At 48.7% G+C, this 16,499-nt stretch overlaps 7 protein-coding genes across 7 annotated transcripts; 2 read left to right on the forward strand and 5 right to left on the reverse strand.

Annotated features, from left to right (window-relative positions):
- Positions 1 to 1,681: 1,681 nt before the first annotated feature.
- ASPBRDRAFT_430780 (uncharacterized protein) lies at positions 1,682 to 2,112 on the reverse strand. The gene has a single exon (XM_067624919.1). It carries the CDS (start codon positions 2,074 to 2,076, stop codon positions 1,747 to 1,749), a length of 330 nt encoding a protein of 109 aa, XP_067473270.1. The 5' UTR covers positions 2,077 to 2,112; the 3' UTR covers positions 1,682 to 1,746.
- Positions 2,113 to 3,076: 964 nt separating this feature from the next.
- On the reverse strand, positions 3,077 to 3,844 carry ASPBRDRAFT_138824 (acyl-CoA thioesterase; the record flags this gene model as incomplete). Its single annotated transcript, XM_067619029.1, has 2 exons — positions 3,077 to 3,409; positions 3,488 to 3,844. Coding segments are annotated over 2 exons (690 nt in total), but the record flags the coding sequence as incomplete, so codon positions are not given.
- A 450-nt stretch (positions 3,845 to 4,294) lies between these two features.
- On the forward strand, positions 4,295 to 5,167 carry ASPBRDRAFT_60035 (enoyl-CoA hydratase/isomerase family protein; the record flags this gene model as incomplete). The annotated part of the gene is made up of 2 exons (XM_067628163.1): positions 4,295 to 4,485; positions 4,555 to 5,167. 2 exons carry the CDS (start codon positions 4,295 to 4,297, stop codon positions 5,165 to 5,167), a joined length of 804 nt encoding a protein of 267 aa, XP_067473272.1.
- Positions 5,168 to 5,728: 561 nt separating this feature from the next.
- ASPBRDRAFT_138793 (Zn(II)2Cys6 transcription factor) lies at positions 5,729 to 8,352 on the forward strand (the record flags this gene model as incomplete). Its single annotated transcript, XM_067619025.1, has 8 exons — positions 5,729 to 5,919; positions 6,011 to 6,288; positions 6,357 to 6,667; positions 6,725 to 6,805; positions 6,865 to 7,481; positions 7,534 to 7,719; positions 7,781 to 8,158; positions 8,274 to 8,352. 8 exons carry the CDS (start codon positions 5,729 to 5,731, stop codon positions 8,350 to 8,352), a joined length of 2,121 nt encoding a protein of 706 aa, XP_067473273.1.
- Positions 8,353 to 11,695: 3,343 nt separating this feature from the next.
- Positions 11,696 to 12,832, reverse strand: ASPBRDRAFT_49245 (uncharacterized protein). The gene has a single exon (XM_067626289.1). It carries the CDS (start codon positions 12,693 to 12,695, stop codon positions 11,994 to 11,996), a length of 702 nt encoding a protein of 233 aa, XP_067473274.1. The 5' UTR covers positions 12,696 to 12,832; the 3' UTR covers positions 11,696 to 11,993.
- A 1,076-nt stretch (positions 12,833 to 13,908) lies between these two features.
- Positions 13,909 to 14,328, reverse strand: ASPBRDRAFT_49247 (uncharacterized protein). Its single transcript, XM_067626290.1, has one exon. It carries the CDS (start codon positions 14,204 to 14,206, stop codon positions 14,018 to 14,020), a length of 189 nt encoding a protein of 62 aa, XP_067473275.1. The 5' UTR covers positions 14,207 to 14,328; the 3' UTR covers positions 13,909 to 14,017.
- On the reverse strand, positions 14,216 to 15,904 carry ASPBRDRAFT_35418 (uncharacterized protein; the record flags this gene model as incomplete). Its single annotated transcript, XM_067623345.1, has 2 exons — positions 14,216 to 15,811; positions 15,860 to 15,904. The coding sequence occupies 2 exons, from the start codon at positions 15,902 to 15,904 to the stop codon at positions 14,216 to 14,218; spliced, it is 1,641 nt and encodes a 546-aa protein (XP_067473276.1).
- Between the last annotated feature and the right edge of the window lie 595 nt (positions 15,905 to 16,499).

Here is a 16,499-nt window from a genome sequence, read left to right on the forward strand (position 1 = left end):
GCACTAGTCTGCTAATACTAGAATATAAATAGTAAATAGATGAATGTCTAGTGCTACTTATTAACCAAGATATTATAATAAGCTAATGAACTACATCTAAATACTACTGCAAGTAAGATAATCACATAATAGAGCAAATAGACAAGAATAGCTTTTCAATAAACTAATCTCTCAACAGTATAATTTTTTCATTTCCTTTACAGATAGAAAGGTTACAAAAAGCAAGCCAGGACAGTAACTACATCACTTTTTAGCTCTGACTTATGCTTGCCTGCTGCGATGAGAGCTAGTAGATTCATTTAGTATTTTAAGTATAATGATGGAGAGTTTAGATCAAATAGTTACTGTAGTAGGAATGGTTTATTCACTGTTTTAAAAACTAGTAAATCAATTCAGTCTTCTATATTAGTAACTATAGAAGGAACATCACATAGACACCACAAGATCACAGAGAGCTTCCACGTAGATATTACATGGTTTTAAAATATAGAGACTCTTCAGCTTACCTTTATATCTTACCTCGACCAATCTTCAACCAATACTGCATCGCTCAGGAATTGCTCATAGTTTACTCAGGGATGCATCCCACTAGACAGATGCACTGCTATATTCACTGACAAGCAAGCCGCTATCCAAGCTATTAGGAACCCCAAGCACCCATCCAGGCAATATATTTTAGTCGACGCTATTCAAGCACTCAAAGAGCTTTGGAACCAGGGGTAATAAATACAATTCCAATAAATTCCAGCGCATGTCGGTGTACCAGGTAACGAGGCAGTAGAACAAGCAGCGAAAGAAACTACTAGAACTAATCTAAGCACAGAAGCAAACACTGAGCAGCCACCAAAAGCAGACTCTTTATATATACTCACAGCAACCATCAAGTCCATCATCCACCAAGCGATGAGAGACAAGTGGGACACAGCCTAGAAAAATACCAAGCATGGTAGAGAGCTTTTTAGATTCAGGATAAGGCCAGGAAAGGTAATACAGTACTCAACACACACATTGGCATACACAGGGTAATCAGTCAAACCATCACACAGATAACACACGGGCAAAATTAGCCTGCAGGCCTACCTCCACGCCATTAATACAACCAATACCAACCAATATCAGTGTGGTCATGGACTACAGACAGTACAATACATCCTACTTTAATACTAGAATTGGGCGGAAGAACAACATCAGATATAGACAGGCAAGACTCCATGCATCAACATCAAACACATTCTCTGTAGCCCGTCAATGGCAGTATAAGCAGTAAAGATGATCTTAAAAACTAGACTACTAGAACAATTCCAAGCAGTACCATCCACAGTACTAAAATACACATAACATAGACGAGTGATTTTTAGTATATAAAAAGAGAGAAGGGCCAGGAAAAGGCCTAACAAATACATAAACACAAAACAATTATTAGATTATAAATGGGGGACGACCGGCCGGAGCAGAAGAAGAAGAAGAAAGCAGTTCTGGCAGGGACAGCTTGCTATCTGAATCCACTGAATCCAAGGGCGGGGACACCTATACTTATAGATGGACGCTGCATAGCTGCCTTAGGGCGGCTGGGACAGTCTATGAATAAATCAATCAATCAATCAATCATCAATCAATCATTGCTCATGGATTGCTCATGGATTGCTCGTAGGGATACCTAACGCCCGCATAGGTTAGCGTGTCTACCTTTGAGACAAGACACTACTGGATCTACCGAGTAGCCCAGTACAGGCGCTCACACAAGGATTATCTGTCGTAAGAAGTCCCAGGCTTGGCGCTCTTCTTGCTCATCAAGATCAAATGGCAGGTCTCACAGTAGGAATGTGGTATCCTGCTCGCCGTAACGAGGACGCCGGGGGGATACTGTTCTTGAATAGTTTGGAGGCATCGTCTGAAGGAGTCCAGGAAAGATGGAGAAAAGTGGTTGCTTGGTGTAGACTCGAAGACAAGAAAATACACATTTTCGCGTGGCATAGCGCAAGCAAAATATCCACCCGACTGGATTGAGCAAGTAAAGAGAGCCATATTGACTGAATAACTGATCTCAGGGACACCAAGCCTCCACGACCCAGCCATGCGGGCTGCTAATTATGCAACATACCTACCTCATCCTCTGGTCGCTCAGGAAAACAAAATTCTCCATGCCATGTCGAGCTCGGCTCCTCAACAGATTTCATGTTTTGCTCACGTCGTCGAAAATCGAGTGGCAGTGTCTCATGTGTAACATCTTTCGGATGATTTCGGAGCGATCCCATCGGGCATTTCTCAAAGTATATGTGACACCATCTCTGTCTGGAAGGATCCCCACCAAGGCGTTGTAGGAACCGCTGAAGGATCAAGTGGAATGTTAGTATCACCGAATACTGATTGTTGATCATGTTGTACCCAACCCGTGCCTCGCTCTGCACCCCATGGCTTGTTACCTCGTTAGCAACAGTCACATTCTCTCTGGCGGCCGGTCTCCAATGGTGACGGAGCACTCGCCCTAGCGCAATGACCGCTCCCAGCACGTTGCTCCACGTAAATTCAGAGGATTCAACTCCATTATTATTGCTATGTATCATGGCTTGAGCCAGTATGCAACGGAGCTTCACACAGGGAGTGATTCCGTCCATTCCGTATACACCAGGTTGATGGGAAATCAATCCGATATTTATCTTGAATAAGCGGTCAAGTTTTCGGGGGTGAATATCAACCATCAATTTCCCTTCGAGTCACAATGGTTTGGATCTGTATATCACACACGGAAAACTAAGAAACACAAGAGTCGATCAGATGCTGGTGAAGACTAGCGGACGCTTTTCTCTAGGATCCTCTGCGAAACACCCCGAGATACTGTTTGTTATCTTTACTAGACGCAGCGACCTGCGTATTGACCCTCTGTGCATCTTACGAATATGAGGAACTAGGAAAGGAATCTATTGGCATGAATGATACCTGCAGAATTGTGCTTGTGACCGTTGCAGCAGCTGCGTCAGGTTATGCTGGCATACAAAGCCATCCGAGGGAGATCCCAACGGTCAATGCGTACGAAGACACGGAATAAGCCCTGATTCCTTCACTTTAGCCTAAGCCATCACCACATAAAATCCACGTACTCCGCCAACACCAACTGCTCCTCGCGGAAGAGCTCACGAACAGCATCCCAGCCCCTTTCAAGCCGCACGATCGGGAGATTTGTCTCTTTATATGATATCATCTCTCTTAGTTTCAATTCACGAAAGCCGAATCCGGCAGCTGAGTCTGTAGTCCCAGTTCCGGTGTCCAGATTGGACGAGGCCGTTGTGGAATCGGCTGTAGATAGAAGACCGCAGATCTCCAATGCACGGTCTGGAGGAACAGTCAAGCGGCCTCTTTTAAACACCATCCGGGTCACCGCAGACGCGAACACAGTCTTAGTTTGTTCTGTCTTATGACGCGCCGGACCTCCAGGCTTACTCTCCATCGTGGCATCAGCCTGCTGCACGACGTAGCGTCTAGGCCCAACCGTGCTATTATCAACAAAATGAGTGACCATATAAATCCATTTATCATCCCAGCTCGCAACTCTAGTGCAAATTTCGTAGGGTTGGAACGGCTTGATCTCTCGATGAAATGTGCATGCAATCGCGCTGACGATCAGGTTGCAACGCATCGAAAATGTGTTTTGTAAGAAGAAGGGCCCAAAGAGCAACCCACTGAGATGCGCTCTCGATACATCGAGATCAGTGATGTAGGTCGAATTCGATTTATGAATGTTGAAGTCCCCTTCCGTTGCTGGGGACCGCGACTTGACCACTGCCGGGAGAATGACATGGTGTTGTTGGAGCGCATACCTCGATCTTCTGCGAGTGAGGTAGCCTATTGCCAGGGCACCGAAAAACCGAAACTAGGAGGTCAGTGTCGATACCGAGGAGAACAGAACCGCCGGAGCTTACATGCCACATGAAAGGTAAGTTCTTCAAATTGAGGCCTAGTACAAGGCCGAGGCACCACATCCAGAAGCCCATGACGAAAAGCAGGCGTTGGCTGATGTATAGGGATCAACGCTTTCGTACGTAGGCTGCTATAATCGCAGATATACTGAAGAACATCCGGTTTTACGTCAAAGTGCCGCGGCTTGCTTACAACCAACGCACACTATCTGGGTGTTTTCCGCGGCACCGAAGGTACCCACTCTATAGCCGCGGGACTTGATCCATCTGGAGGAGCGACTTATAATGATCAGTGGAAGCTCTCCTGTTTCCTGATTGAATAAGGGCATTGTCTTCATCTTTTAAGTAGCAGGACTCGAACACAACCACTCTATTGAATCATGGCCGAAGAAGATCTTGTTCGCCTCGACATCAACGGCATCTTCGCTGTCATTACATTGAACAACCCTAGAAAGTTCAACGCCTTGAGCCAGAGTCTCTATTATCACCTTGCAAGCCTGCTTCGAGAGGCTGAAGCGAATCCGGATGTTTACGTGACGGTCTTGATCGGCGAGGGTCCCTTTTTCTCCGCGTAAGTCCCCTTCGCTCTTGGCACAAAGAATGGTTGAGAGGGCGAAGAAATGCTGATTCCGATCCTTAGAGGGGCTGACCTCAAGGGTGAGCCTCCATCTATGGAGGAGATGTTGTCTCGCCCTCACTGGCTGCCGAAATTGGTTAATAACAACTTCGATGTGGCGAGAGCGTTCTACAGTCATGCGAAAATCCTGGTCACGGCGCTGAACGGACCGGTCATAGGGCTGTCTGCCGCATTGATATCACACTCCGACTTCATCTACGCGGTAGCCGATGCTTGGCTGATGACTCCTTTCACGTCTCTTGGTCTCGTTGCCGAAGGCGGCTCCAGTGTCGCCTTCGTGCAGCGGATGGGACAAGGGAAAGCAAACGAGGCACTCCTTCTGGGCAGAAAGATACCTGTCAGTGAGTTGGCTCAGGTCGGCTTTGTGAACAAGGTCTTTGAGAATAAAGGAGATTTCCGCGAGCAGGTGATGGGGTATCTGCAACAGACGTTCAGCGAGAATTTGGTGAAGTCAAGCCTTTTGGGGACCAAGGCGCTGATGCGTCGCCGCTTGGTCAGGGAGCAGGACGAGCAAGCGCCACTGGAGACGTTCGGTGGCCTCGACCGTTTCTGCCAGGGTATCCCACAGGCCAGGATGGGAGAGGCTTTGGCCAAGAGCAAGGCATCTCGGCTTTGATTTGGCTTGTACATACTGTACCCTATATAGCATACTGATTAGGCTCGGGGCACCAGGGCTTCATTGCATTTCGCATAATATATGGATTCAAGCCGAGATTCTCCCTTCTCCCTCTGTATACTTCATACAAGACTTCGCAATCCGCTGTTACCTTTCAGTCTCTGAGACTATTATCCACCAACTCAAGCACAAGGATGAGTGCCTGAGGTCCAACTTCCGCCTCGCTAGTGGTCGCAACGGCTTGAACCACTTGCCTGAAAGGTTTTGGTGTATATATCAGCAAGAAATTGGCCACCAGCAGCGTTAAAACCACTCTAGCGTAATATTGTCATAGAAGAGCTGTTTTTTTACTCTACTAGTACCAGACACACTTTAATCATGAAAGGACAGCCGAGGTAACTAGTTAACTAATCAACCTGTATGACTAATCACTTAGCACAAAGCTGCCTCCTGTTGCCGAGGCTTAATGCGTGGAACTCATACTCGAGAGTCGTTCTATCCCGCGGCAACATTCCCACGTCGGTGCTACCTCATTCGCAACGACGAGCCGTTGTTTCCATGATGCCCAAACCTGCAGAGGGGAGCCCCCAGAGTTCTGCCAGTACGCGACGGTCTAGGAAACGAGCACCCGTGGCTTGCCAGGCATGCCACGCCCGTAAAGTGAGGTGCAGTCTCCCACAGACTGGCCGACCCTGCGCCAACTGCTCGTTAGATCATGTTTCCTGTGTGCCGCGGGCGAGCAAGAGATCAATGTAAGCGATATGGCCACCTCAAACGGAAGAATCCCTCGGCGAAGCGGCTAACGAGCTGTCGTAGCAGGCGTGCGGTATCTCACCACGTTAGTACGACGTCTTCGCCGTCAAACGACATTCCCGCGGTCCAGAGTACTCCACTGGAGGGTCACAGCTTTCCACCCGGCACTGAGCGCCCCATTCCGTCGGAGGATCTCTCTGTGCCGAGCAGGCCGAATCCTGCAGCTCCATCAGTAGATGACGCCGGAGTCGGCAACGAAACCCCTTATCATCCGTTCAACGAGCATTTCAGCCATGGCAATGGAGGTGACACGGACACTTCGCAACCCGGCGGAGATGCGACGGATAAGTCCTATTCCCCGTTATATGGTAAGTCTCAAGCATTTGGAGACACTCGTGCCAATGATGATCCACCATGATGCTGATTCGGTCTCTAGGGGACCCCCGTGGCGTCGGCCTGGTGGTTGACATCTGCGATCCAGAGCCAGGGGAGAAGAGTGGCCACTTCCTCGTCCCACGAATGAGCCCCACTCATATAGACCAGGACACAATTGAATACCTACGGCGTAGAGGCGCCTTCGACTTGCCTCCTCCCGTTGTCTGCGAAATGCTCATCCGGATGTACTTCTACTATGTGCATCCCTTTTTCCCCGTTGTTGATCCCCGTTCCTTCCTCGATACGTTCGAAACTGCACGCAACGAAGTGAGTCTACATCTGTTGTGGAGCATGTTCCTAGCTGCTGCAAATGTATGAGTGCGACTCAATCGTCCACTTCCCTCGTCGGCATCCTAACATGGGGTACAGTTTGCAGACGACAGCATTCTCAAAGCTGCCAACTTTTCGTCTCGAAGAGGGATGAAGCGTGCAATGTATACTCGTGCTAAGGTCGTAGCTCGAGAATGCCGTTTTTGGAGAGGGCGCACTTGCTGACCAAAGTCACATAGGCTCTTTACGACGCGGAATATGAGAGAAGGAAGATCACACTCATCCAGGCGGTCCTTCTTACTGGCTTCTGGTATTCGGACACTGAGGACAGAACCGGATCTTGGCATTGGAACGGCGTTGCTATCAGCCTATGCCAAACGATAGGGCTGCATCGACGGCCAGACACTGGTCGAAAACACAGGAAAGCAATCTCGCCGAGTGATAGCAGGATCTGGAGCCAGTTGTGGTGGAGCTGCTTCTACCGTGAAGCGTGGTTCTCTGCCGGCATGGGCAGGCCTATGCGCATCAACCTAGCCGACTGCAGTACGCCAATGCCAGATGCCACCGACTCCGACGACCTGCTCGCTGGGATTCCGGTGAGTATTCAGAAAAAGTATCTTCCAGAAGGCATGGAGACTTTGTCCAAATTGTGGATAGAGCTGTTGGCACTCACAGTCACCTTAGCGAAGATCCTCTCATGGCAAAATCGAGCGGAGCGGATACGACCCAGTAGGGCTGAAATACAGCACATGGACGATAGCATCCGACAGTACTATTTGCGGAAGGATGACGCTATAGCTCACGGACACAGTCAGGTCGTCTCCTTACACGTTTACCATCTGGAGCTCTATTTAGAGTAAGGGAAATCACATGTCTCAATCCCCGACAACCAAACGTTGACGCTGTAGGTCCGTTATACTTATCTTATACCGGCCTTTTCTCTTCGACAGGCCAGAAACAAATTCGCCTGGTCCCTCTGAGGACGAATGGACGTCCACTGTACTGCGGAGGACCAAAGACGCCGCGACGAACACCAACAAGATCCTCAGCAACATGGCCAGTGCCGACATGATCAGCAACACTCAAGCAATGGTGTACGTACATAGTCGAAGGATCCGTAGGCAGCTAAAAAACTAGAATGCTAAATATCGCCAGCTGCATTGCCTTGGTTCCCACCTTGCAAGTCCATCTACTCGACGCCACGTCTGAAAAACAGATGGTGCAGCGGATCGGCCGCCACAGCCTCGAGCTTTGCATGATGGTTATTGAAGAACTCAAATCCGTGTACTTCGGCGCTGAAATACTTTCGAGAATGTTCACCAAGGCCAAGAGCCGAATTTATAATCGAACATTCGCTCCCGCCACGATTCCAAGGGATGATGTGCCTCAGCTATCGCGTCATTCCGCGATTGGTCCTGTTCCAGGCCTTCCAGATGAGGCCCGCCAAGACGACGCAGAGCTGTTTGATGCCATCTCAAATATATTGGGTCCTTTTGACCCAGTAACAGCGTCTGCATTCTTCGACAATGACGAGTACGTTTAAACTTGGTTCTTGGCCCCTTTGTGTATTGCTTTCCTATGAATCTTCTCTGCTTGATGGACCTAGTATCATTTTCGGGTTACTAATCGTCTATGATACTCGTGGTAGGCTATTGACTTTCGAATCTGACATGACGCTCGGCCAACTGATGTTCCCTGAACCCGATTTCTCCGCAAATACGCGTTAGCTTTCAATCCGTCATTGACCTTGCGGCCGCCATTCTGGTGTAATATTTGCCAGCATTCCTAGCCCAACTCTGGAAATGATGGCATTTCTGGTCTAGGTGAGGTGACTCGTCAGAGGTACTCCTATTAGAGGGATGAATCATTGCCTATACAGTATGTCAGAGTAGATATACTTGCTCTGTAATTTACTGTCAGAATTTGCTTCGAATCCCTGAGTACACTGTACGAGAGGTAACACTCTGACCCCGCAGGGTATGTAGTGGAGGGTGATATTCTATTTGTTTTTATGCGGTTGCCTTGTTAATGGATACTCGCTTTCTGCCGGTCTATATTACGGCGATATCATGCCATGTTACCTATGAGTTTTGGGTAGTGCGTGGGTCAGCAGTCAAGGTGGAGCTGATTTCGCGTGCCCCCCTACGCCGAATAGTGCATAGGACAACGGTCCCACGGGGAGTCCCTTCCGAGCACATCTTGCGAAGTGGATGAACTGTGTTTTCTGAGCTTCAAAGCAGGCTCTGGAGGTTTGGGCACACTTGAGAACTCTGCTTGCTTTGGCTTCGGTTGATGGCTCAACGACCCAGCAGCTGGATTTCAATGAATTATGCACGTCCGGCCAGATTGCACGGCCTTCCTGCATCCATACACCCAGACGATCGAGGGTCCTGCTGACCTGCCAGAATTTGCTAGCTCGTAAGGGACTTCTTCAACCACACGTCCTTTCACCACCCTACTTTTCAATCGCCGCAGAATCGGGTAAACAATACCGAATATCTGGGGGACACTCTGCGGTCGATGGATGCTTCCCTCGCCAATACCATCCCCCATGATGTTGGCGCCTTTTCAGCCCATCTCTTGCCTAGACGATCCATCTCCGCACAAGAGGGCTACACATGTTCTGAACTGGCCTGAGCATATTCCTGCGAAGCAGATTCTGGGTATGGTGGAACAACACATTGGTACGCAGCCCAAATATGTCAGCTCTATGCACAGCTCTGAAATGAGCAGGTACTCGAATTAGCTGCTCCAAGGAGTACCCCGGCTGATGCGCCGAAGACCTTGGTGTAGAGGGGAAAACACTCGGTTTATACGATTATGGCAAACGAAGAAGATCAGCTCACACATTCTCACTTTTTTTTTTTTTTGACAGGACCATTTGAAGGTAAAAGGATATATATTTAGTTTCATTTCTCACCTTGCTTTAACTGGGAGGAATGGTGGCAATCAGTTCTCCGCTCTCGTTACTTTCATACTCTTGTATGGCATTAATCCAGTAAACGAATCGAATTGGTACCTGCACCGCCGAACCGACACTCGCATTTCTCATATTTGGCGGACACCGCCGTTGACCCCATACCTCCATCCTACATAGCCTGCTACACCGACCATCCCCCCTAGACTTCCACCGCCGACTCTTCCCCACCAGTATTTGTAATTGGAACAAGCAATGGCACCTGCGATCATCCCTCCGTAAGTCCAAGCATCACATTCCATCTGTCCTTTATTCTCCAACAGCCTCCAACTCCGGTCTTTCCACTCGATCACATCGCGTCCCCACATCCGCGCCGAGATGCCTGGCACCATCAGTGCCGTTGCGACAATTGCGCCAGTCGCAGAGGAACGAAGCAGCAATCGCGTAAAGGAGAATGGACGGGTTGAACGTGGCGTGGAGAGTATATTGAACTCCCTGAGAAGGTAGATAGATGTACCGATTATAGCGCCGAGTATGGAACCGGCTGTAAAGGCGCGTGTGAAGGCATGGGCCGCGACAATAAGATATGGAAGTGGTTGGTCCTCTGCATGGGCCGTATGGGGCCAGTATTGAAACATCTGCGAGGATTCCCGGCGATATTGGTCGTTCGAGGGTGGTTTGTATCTGTTCCTTATGGTTATTAGGACCGCGGCCCGCGTCTCGAGGGAGCAGGTTCGTTGCGTGTATACGGTTGATTTCGTGCCGCTGAGGTATGAGAGGAGGGATTCGGCAGGCGCTTGGTGTAAATATCTCTCCTTAATTTTCACCGGAACCCTACTGTCAACTGGTTTCAAATATATGGTTTCGGGTCCTGAGACCGCGGCTGGAAAATGATTAGTTATCTATGGCCGCAGCGCCTCGGAACATTTAGACACGATAGTGTGATCGGGAAAGATTAGTTATCCTGCAGTCATTCATCTCCCAGCTGCTCGGCTTCGCACCGTAGCATGGGAGTGACTCTACTGGTGGGACGGAATTAACAGGTATAGGGATAATCAAGTTCTCTGACAATAAGGGGATAATCTACCACAGAAATTGCCTGTGAATCGAGTTCCTAGCTTAACAATCGGGGCGCTGAATCCGCCCGAAAGTAAGCTGATCTACTGTGATCCCATCTGGTCCTGCATGGAACACAATATTATCCGGAAGATTCGTATTTGATACGACTGCTCAAAATGTCGTTCTCTACGGCCAACGGAATTAGTATATGACGTTTGTGCGTTCGACGAGACAGGTATTCATCCAAATTCCCACCGTAGTTCTGCCAATGTAGTCCCATTGCATCTTCCCTGGAATCCTAAAGACTACAGACAAACATCTCCCATCTAACAATTTTCTGGGTTAAACTGATGTGACTCTAGAATAATAAATAACTACAGTTAAATTTATTAATTATTATAACTTTATTTTCAAAAAATTTGACCACGCTAAGACAATAACAATATTTCTATAAAATATAGTTATATATTATTCTTATAGTTCTGTTCGCGGTATTCTAGAAACAAGAATATTTTTTTAAGAATATTTACAGTTTTTTTATTCCTAGGATCTCCTATAATACTATAAATTATATTGTGGACCGCGATGCCAACAGTAGACTAAGTATAAAATATAAAGAAACTCCGATTCAATATAATTAGACTGGAGATGATAAAGCCGCGTTTAATAGAATTAAAATTTTAAGGACTGATAGCCTGCCTGCGATCTAGTAGATTAGAACAGTTATTGATTGATTAAAATGACTGATGACAGAAGGAGGGCATTTAAATAATATATTAGCAAGTCATTCAGAAACGCGAATCTTGATGCGCAAAGTGGATGATTGCTTAGGTTTGCTTCCGCCGTCGATCACTGTAATACGACCTTCAGGCCAAACAGAGGGCGACTAGCGACGCGCCAAACGTCCCATGGAAGGTTGCCTGTTACTGTATAGTTTAACTTTACTGTTCATCAATGGCATAGTACGTTGTCTTGATGGATCGCTATCTGCCCGTGTCCGGAATTAGTCTGATATCCTACCTTTAGGCTTGATGCCTCCGGGCGTAATGAAACTACTACTACTACTACTGCAACAGAAAAGGGTGTATAAAACTAATTGTCAATGGTTGGGGAGGAATTTCTTTCTTCCCTCATCGAATTCTTTTGTATTATTATTAGCTCCAGACTAGCTCAGGATACCGGGCCTGTTCCCTCACAAGAAGCATCATGAATAACGTTGTTCTTGGTTTAGATAATATGTAAGGAACGCCAATCAGAAAGATCAAATTACACAGCGGACTTCCTGTGCGAGTGAACATGGTTTTATTCTTGACATTGTGATTGACTTTGACTCTTTACATGATGTCAACCAGTTGCCGCCACTATTTGTGCAGAACCACACGGCGTGATGTCTCATAACGTGTCCAAATCGCAGGTGTCCAAGAGATCTTGGGTGAGCTTGCCCTTTCGACTATATCCCTCCACATATTTCTCACCCCACTCGCCGACGGTGTTGTCGTATGTCGTGTCCGGCTTGGTAATACAGAGGTTACACATGACTCCTTTGAGCCCTTTCATCAATTCCAGCCTGGGCAATTCGGCCACAACCTTATTGTACTCCTGCCAAGTTAAGAGGCCGTTAGGGACACGATCGGGTCCTTGAAAGTCCGCCCAGATTCCATATGCACACGCCTGTACCTCCGGCTCTTTGTAGAAGACAATGCTGCCAATGGTGTGTAGAGCAATAGCGTCCCAAACAAGCTGCAGACGATGCTTGTCCCATTCCCCCGTCACTCCTTCGCGACGAAGAAAATCACGAGCCGCATCAGCGCCGTCCACTTCAAAACGGCGGTCTTTCGAGATGAGCTTTCCTGTATAGTCCCAGCCCAGGTCATGTAAAAGTGCTGCAACGGCATGTGCCTCTCGGTCTCGATCCTTCAACTCGGGAATCTTGTCAGAAATAATGAAGCCAAGTAACAGGGACCGGTAGATATGATTGTATGCATAGTCCTCCAAGTGCATACGTGCAAATTCGAGGGCCTTTCTGATCAGGGGCGTATCGGGAATGGTGACTCCGGCAAAAACTCGGGTGGCTAGAACTTGCTCTGCAGCCATATTTGTCTGATAAGGATTGTGGGATCGGTTAACAAGGGCTCTCAATCAGACTTTGCGAGCTAACTAGAATACTACCGTCAGAGTTATTCTCAGGAGGAATTTCTTGTAGGTCCCTCCAGGATCTTACAAGGGACGTGGCCATGGGCGCTCCGTTCCAAGATGCGGGGTAATTGCCTTCGAAGAAAATCCGTCGACAGGGGGCTTGTGCGTCGAGTCCATTTGATTGGAACGTGCAGTCGGAACCCACTCTGAACGGTGAGCTGTCAACCTCATACGGATGTCCAAGCAGACCACTTCGAGGAAGGCAGCGAATGAGACGTGTTCAATCCTAGTCAATATGCACAAGGCTCCGTTTCTAGATAGACCCTCAGCCGGGGCCCACTGTTGTTGTCCCGCAACCCGGTGGGTGCCGCTGCCTGAGGCCAAGGTCATCATTGCTGACGAGGCACCTGTTACCGAACATCCGCCAGTCGCCAATACTGCTCGCCTGTAACTTTTTCACCATACAGCAACGACTGTCTTTGTTTTCTTTTCCAGATTTTGAAAGTTCTTTATAGTGAATACACAGCTTTTTGATGAAAATGTTATTGTAGTTTTCAGGCTCTCACATGTCCTATACCTCTTCTGCCCCTCTCTGTCTTATCTCAATATAGATCCCACGAACCACCAGATTTGCACCATACCTCACCATAGACAAAAGTATACAATACACCATATAACCATCTACCCAACAAGCCAATCCGCTCATCTCATATAATGATATACCATACCTCAAAGTATATAATTAGCAACTCAATAACCACAAGAACATACCATTCACGCCTTCCCAACGTTCTATGCCTTCCTCTCCTATCATTCCTTTTCTACTTCATCAAAGTAATCACTGTATTTAAGAATGGATAGGAGTGATTGTATTCTGGTCAGTCATTGCTGACGTGAAAACGGGAAGTTATATAAAATCCAAAGACAAATATGGTTACTTGTTGTTTGATCTAGGGCGAACATGAAGTTTAAAGGGGGCTAATTCACATTTTCATATATTTAAATCTTTAGAATGGAAAGTATATATCACTGTTGTTATTAAAAGGTATGCTGGACTTTATCTACGCTAGTAGCCAACCATCGAAGATATATCTTTTCGGTGTACATGGTCTTAGTGAGTACTGGCTGTGGCATTTTCTTATGTAGAACACGAGCTGGAGTGATTACCCTTGCTTGGTGCTAAATAATACATCAATATACATTGCGAGGACAGTTATACCTACGTAAGAAACCTGCGAACGAAGCAACATGGCGATGCTTCGGTAGCAACTCATTAACCCTTACTGCAACGGCCAGCTACGCCATTCCATAGGCCAGGTCTTTTCTTCTCGATCCGACGGCCAGATAGACTCGAAGATCTCCAAATCCATATTGCGCATCGTCTCGCCCCCTTTGCGTTTCGACTTGAACCGGTTTTCCACTCGCATCCCGGTGGCTGCATCCCACTCGACCTGCCACGCGCCACCCATCTCCTGGTGCTAATCCCCGCCTCCGAGCAGCGCATGGGCCGTGATCCCCGTGGATCCCTGATATTGCCCAGACTGACCCGAGAGGGGGTGCAGTCGGAGCACTCGGAGGGATCTCCCCATATTCTGGCCCCGGATGCGTGTGAACATCGCTGTAGCGAGCGCTTCGTCGAACGCACTATTGATCGCGGTGTCCCGAACCGTCCACTTCGGAAGGCTGCCCTGCCAGGTTTGCATCGTCTGGCGCTCGTACGCAGTGAGTTCCCGTGGGGGGACCGGGGTCTCATAGCCCGAGACCATCACGGGCAGGCAGTTGAGGTGAAGGTCCAGCGTGTGGAGGGCTGGAAAACGGCGCAGGGCGTCGTAAGCGGCCGTCTCGGTTGAGTTACCCCGGTGCCGTTGCACGGTGATCCGCAGCGTCTGGAGGACAGGGCAGCGGGCCGCCATGTTGGCGATCACGTCCGTAGGGAAAATTGGAGCAATCTGCCCCTTCCGCGCGAGTCGGTAGGACTCGTAGTTCTGGAACTGGGGTCGGGGCCTGTGCAGCTGCAGCTCGGTTAGCGTTGGGCCGTGGCGGTCCAGGATCGCGGTGGGGAGCCATTCCGGGTGGTAGGACCCCAGCAGGCAGAGATAGGTCAGGGGCGGGAGGGCGTCAAACATGGCTTTGACTGCCGGGAGCCAGGTGGGAGAGGTTTCCGGGTAGTTCAGGGCGAGGGTTAGTCGCTTTAGGGCACGGAAGGGCTGCAGTTCGGCGATGGTTGTTAATAGAGCGGTATCCTCGATGGCGCCGGCGGTCCACGCGGTGAGATATCCCAGATCGGTAACGCCGGACCAGGCCTGCAGGCTCTGTGCGGTCATCCTGCTTATCAACGGGAATGAAAGCATTTCCAGTTGCGCGCGTGGATGCGTATTGACATCGGCCGCCGACGGCTGGTCCTGCAGCCACTTGGTGTATCGCTGATAGGAGCTGGGGCCCGACGTGGCGCTGATCTGCAACGTCAGACGCTTGATCCGCGGTGCTTGACGGAGAATGTTCCGCAGAAAGCGATCCGGGTGCTCGGTGTAGAAGCGGCCATTGGGATGTTCATAGTAGACGATCCAAGCGGCCCTCACCACGGGAGAGTGGACCCATTTATTTTGCGTGATATCCGCTCGGTAGGTATTGGGCCTGGCGGAGAACACCGACACGTGACAGTCTGGATGAGTCTCCGCTAGGGTATCCAGCAGTGCCGGCGGGTATGAAGGGTACATTAACAGATGAAGCCGCTTCAAATACACCAGCCGTTGGAGGAGGGAGATGATCGGGTCCCAGTCCCCTTTGTATGCCCGCAGTATGGGAGGGACATCGACATTCTCGGGGCTCGTCTCATTGAGATACTTCCCGACGTTGATATCACGTAGGTCCGAGGAGGTGCGATCCACGAGGGTGAGATATCTGATATGCGACAAGACGTGAGTGGCGTCGAGCAGCTGAAGCACACGGTGAGGTGGCCCGTCCGGCTTCAGGTGGAGAGTAAGATCTTGATAGAGACTCGGCGCCGTACTCTGGTTCCACTGGCGGTTCACCTGTGATAAAGCCCGCAGGGTTTCCCACGACACATCGCGAACCTGGATCCTGAATCAGTTGGTTTCAAGTGCTAATCGCAGTGTTCTTACTATTCCAGCGATTAAATGCTTTACCTCCAGGGGTAGATAATCCATGGTCCGTAAGATGGCAGTCCAAATGTTGAAATGAGGTAGTAACGGGCTATTATACATCGAAGACGGTTGTCAGGTGACTATACTCATCCTCTAAGGTATGTAATACGTTCACGCTAGTATTGCTGTTTCACATTCATCTTTTATCAATTGTGATGATGGGGAATACCGAGGAGCGGATGAATCTTTATCCGGCCATCTTGTACCTCAGCCCTGGTAAATATCCTGCATATCTACGTTTTAGTATCCCTCATTCATTAAGGGAAAGAGCATAGGAGTCCAAAATATAGAAAGGCCAGTCGGAACTAATTATTACTGGGCCTGTTATACACACCGAATAAATGTATGGGTCACATGGGGTACAATTTGACAATTGCGATTCTGTACCAGTGTTATATCCCTACGGGAGAGACATAATATATATCTGGATTGACGTATCCAAGCAGGTGGCATGAGGTGATCATTGGTGATCGTTATAAGATTAATACTAAGTAGTATTTTATCTTGGATTATACCTAAAGAGCCAGTACGTGGATTGCTATAGAGATGAAGACACTGCTGCCCTTGAAAGAGCGTCGGCTTTTGAGCAACAAGAGAC

Source organism: Aspergillus brasiliensis (genome assembly GCF_001889945.1).
Source record: "Aspergillus brasiliensis CBS 101740 unplaced genomic scaffold ASPBRscaffold_24, whole genome shotgun sequence".
Lineage (NCBI taxonomy): Eukaryota > Fungi > Ascomycota > Eurotiomycetes > Eurotiales > Aspergillaceae > Aspergillus > Aspergillus brasiliensis.

Excerpts from the sequence above, each read along its gene's own strand:
- ASPBRDRAFT_430780 (XM_067624919.1), bottom strand. The coding sequence starts at position 2,076 with ATGGCTGGGTCGTGGAGGCTTGGTGTCCCTGAGATCAGTTATTCAGTC.
- ASPBRDRAFT_49245 (XM_067626289.1), bottom strand. The coding sequence starts at position 12,695 with ATGGCTGCAGAGCAAGTTCTAGCCACCCGAGTTTTTGCCGGAGTCACC.
- ASPBRDRAFT_49247 (XM_067626290.1), bottom strand. The coding sequence starts at position 14,206 with ATGGGTGGCGCGTGGCAGGTCGAGTGGGATGCAGCCACCGGGATGCGA.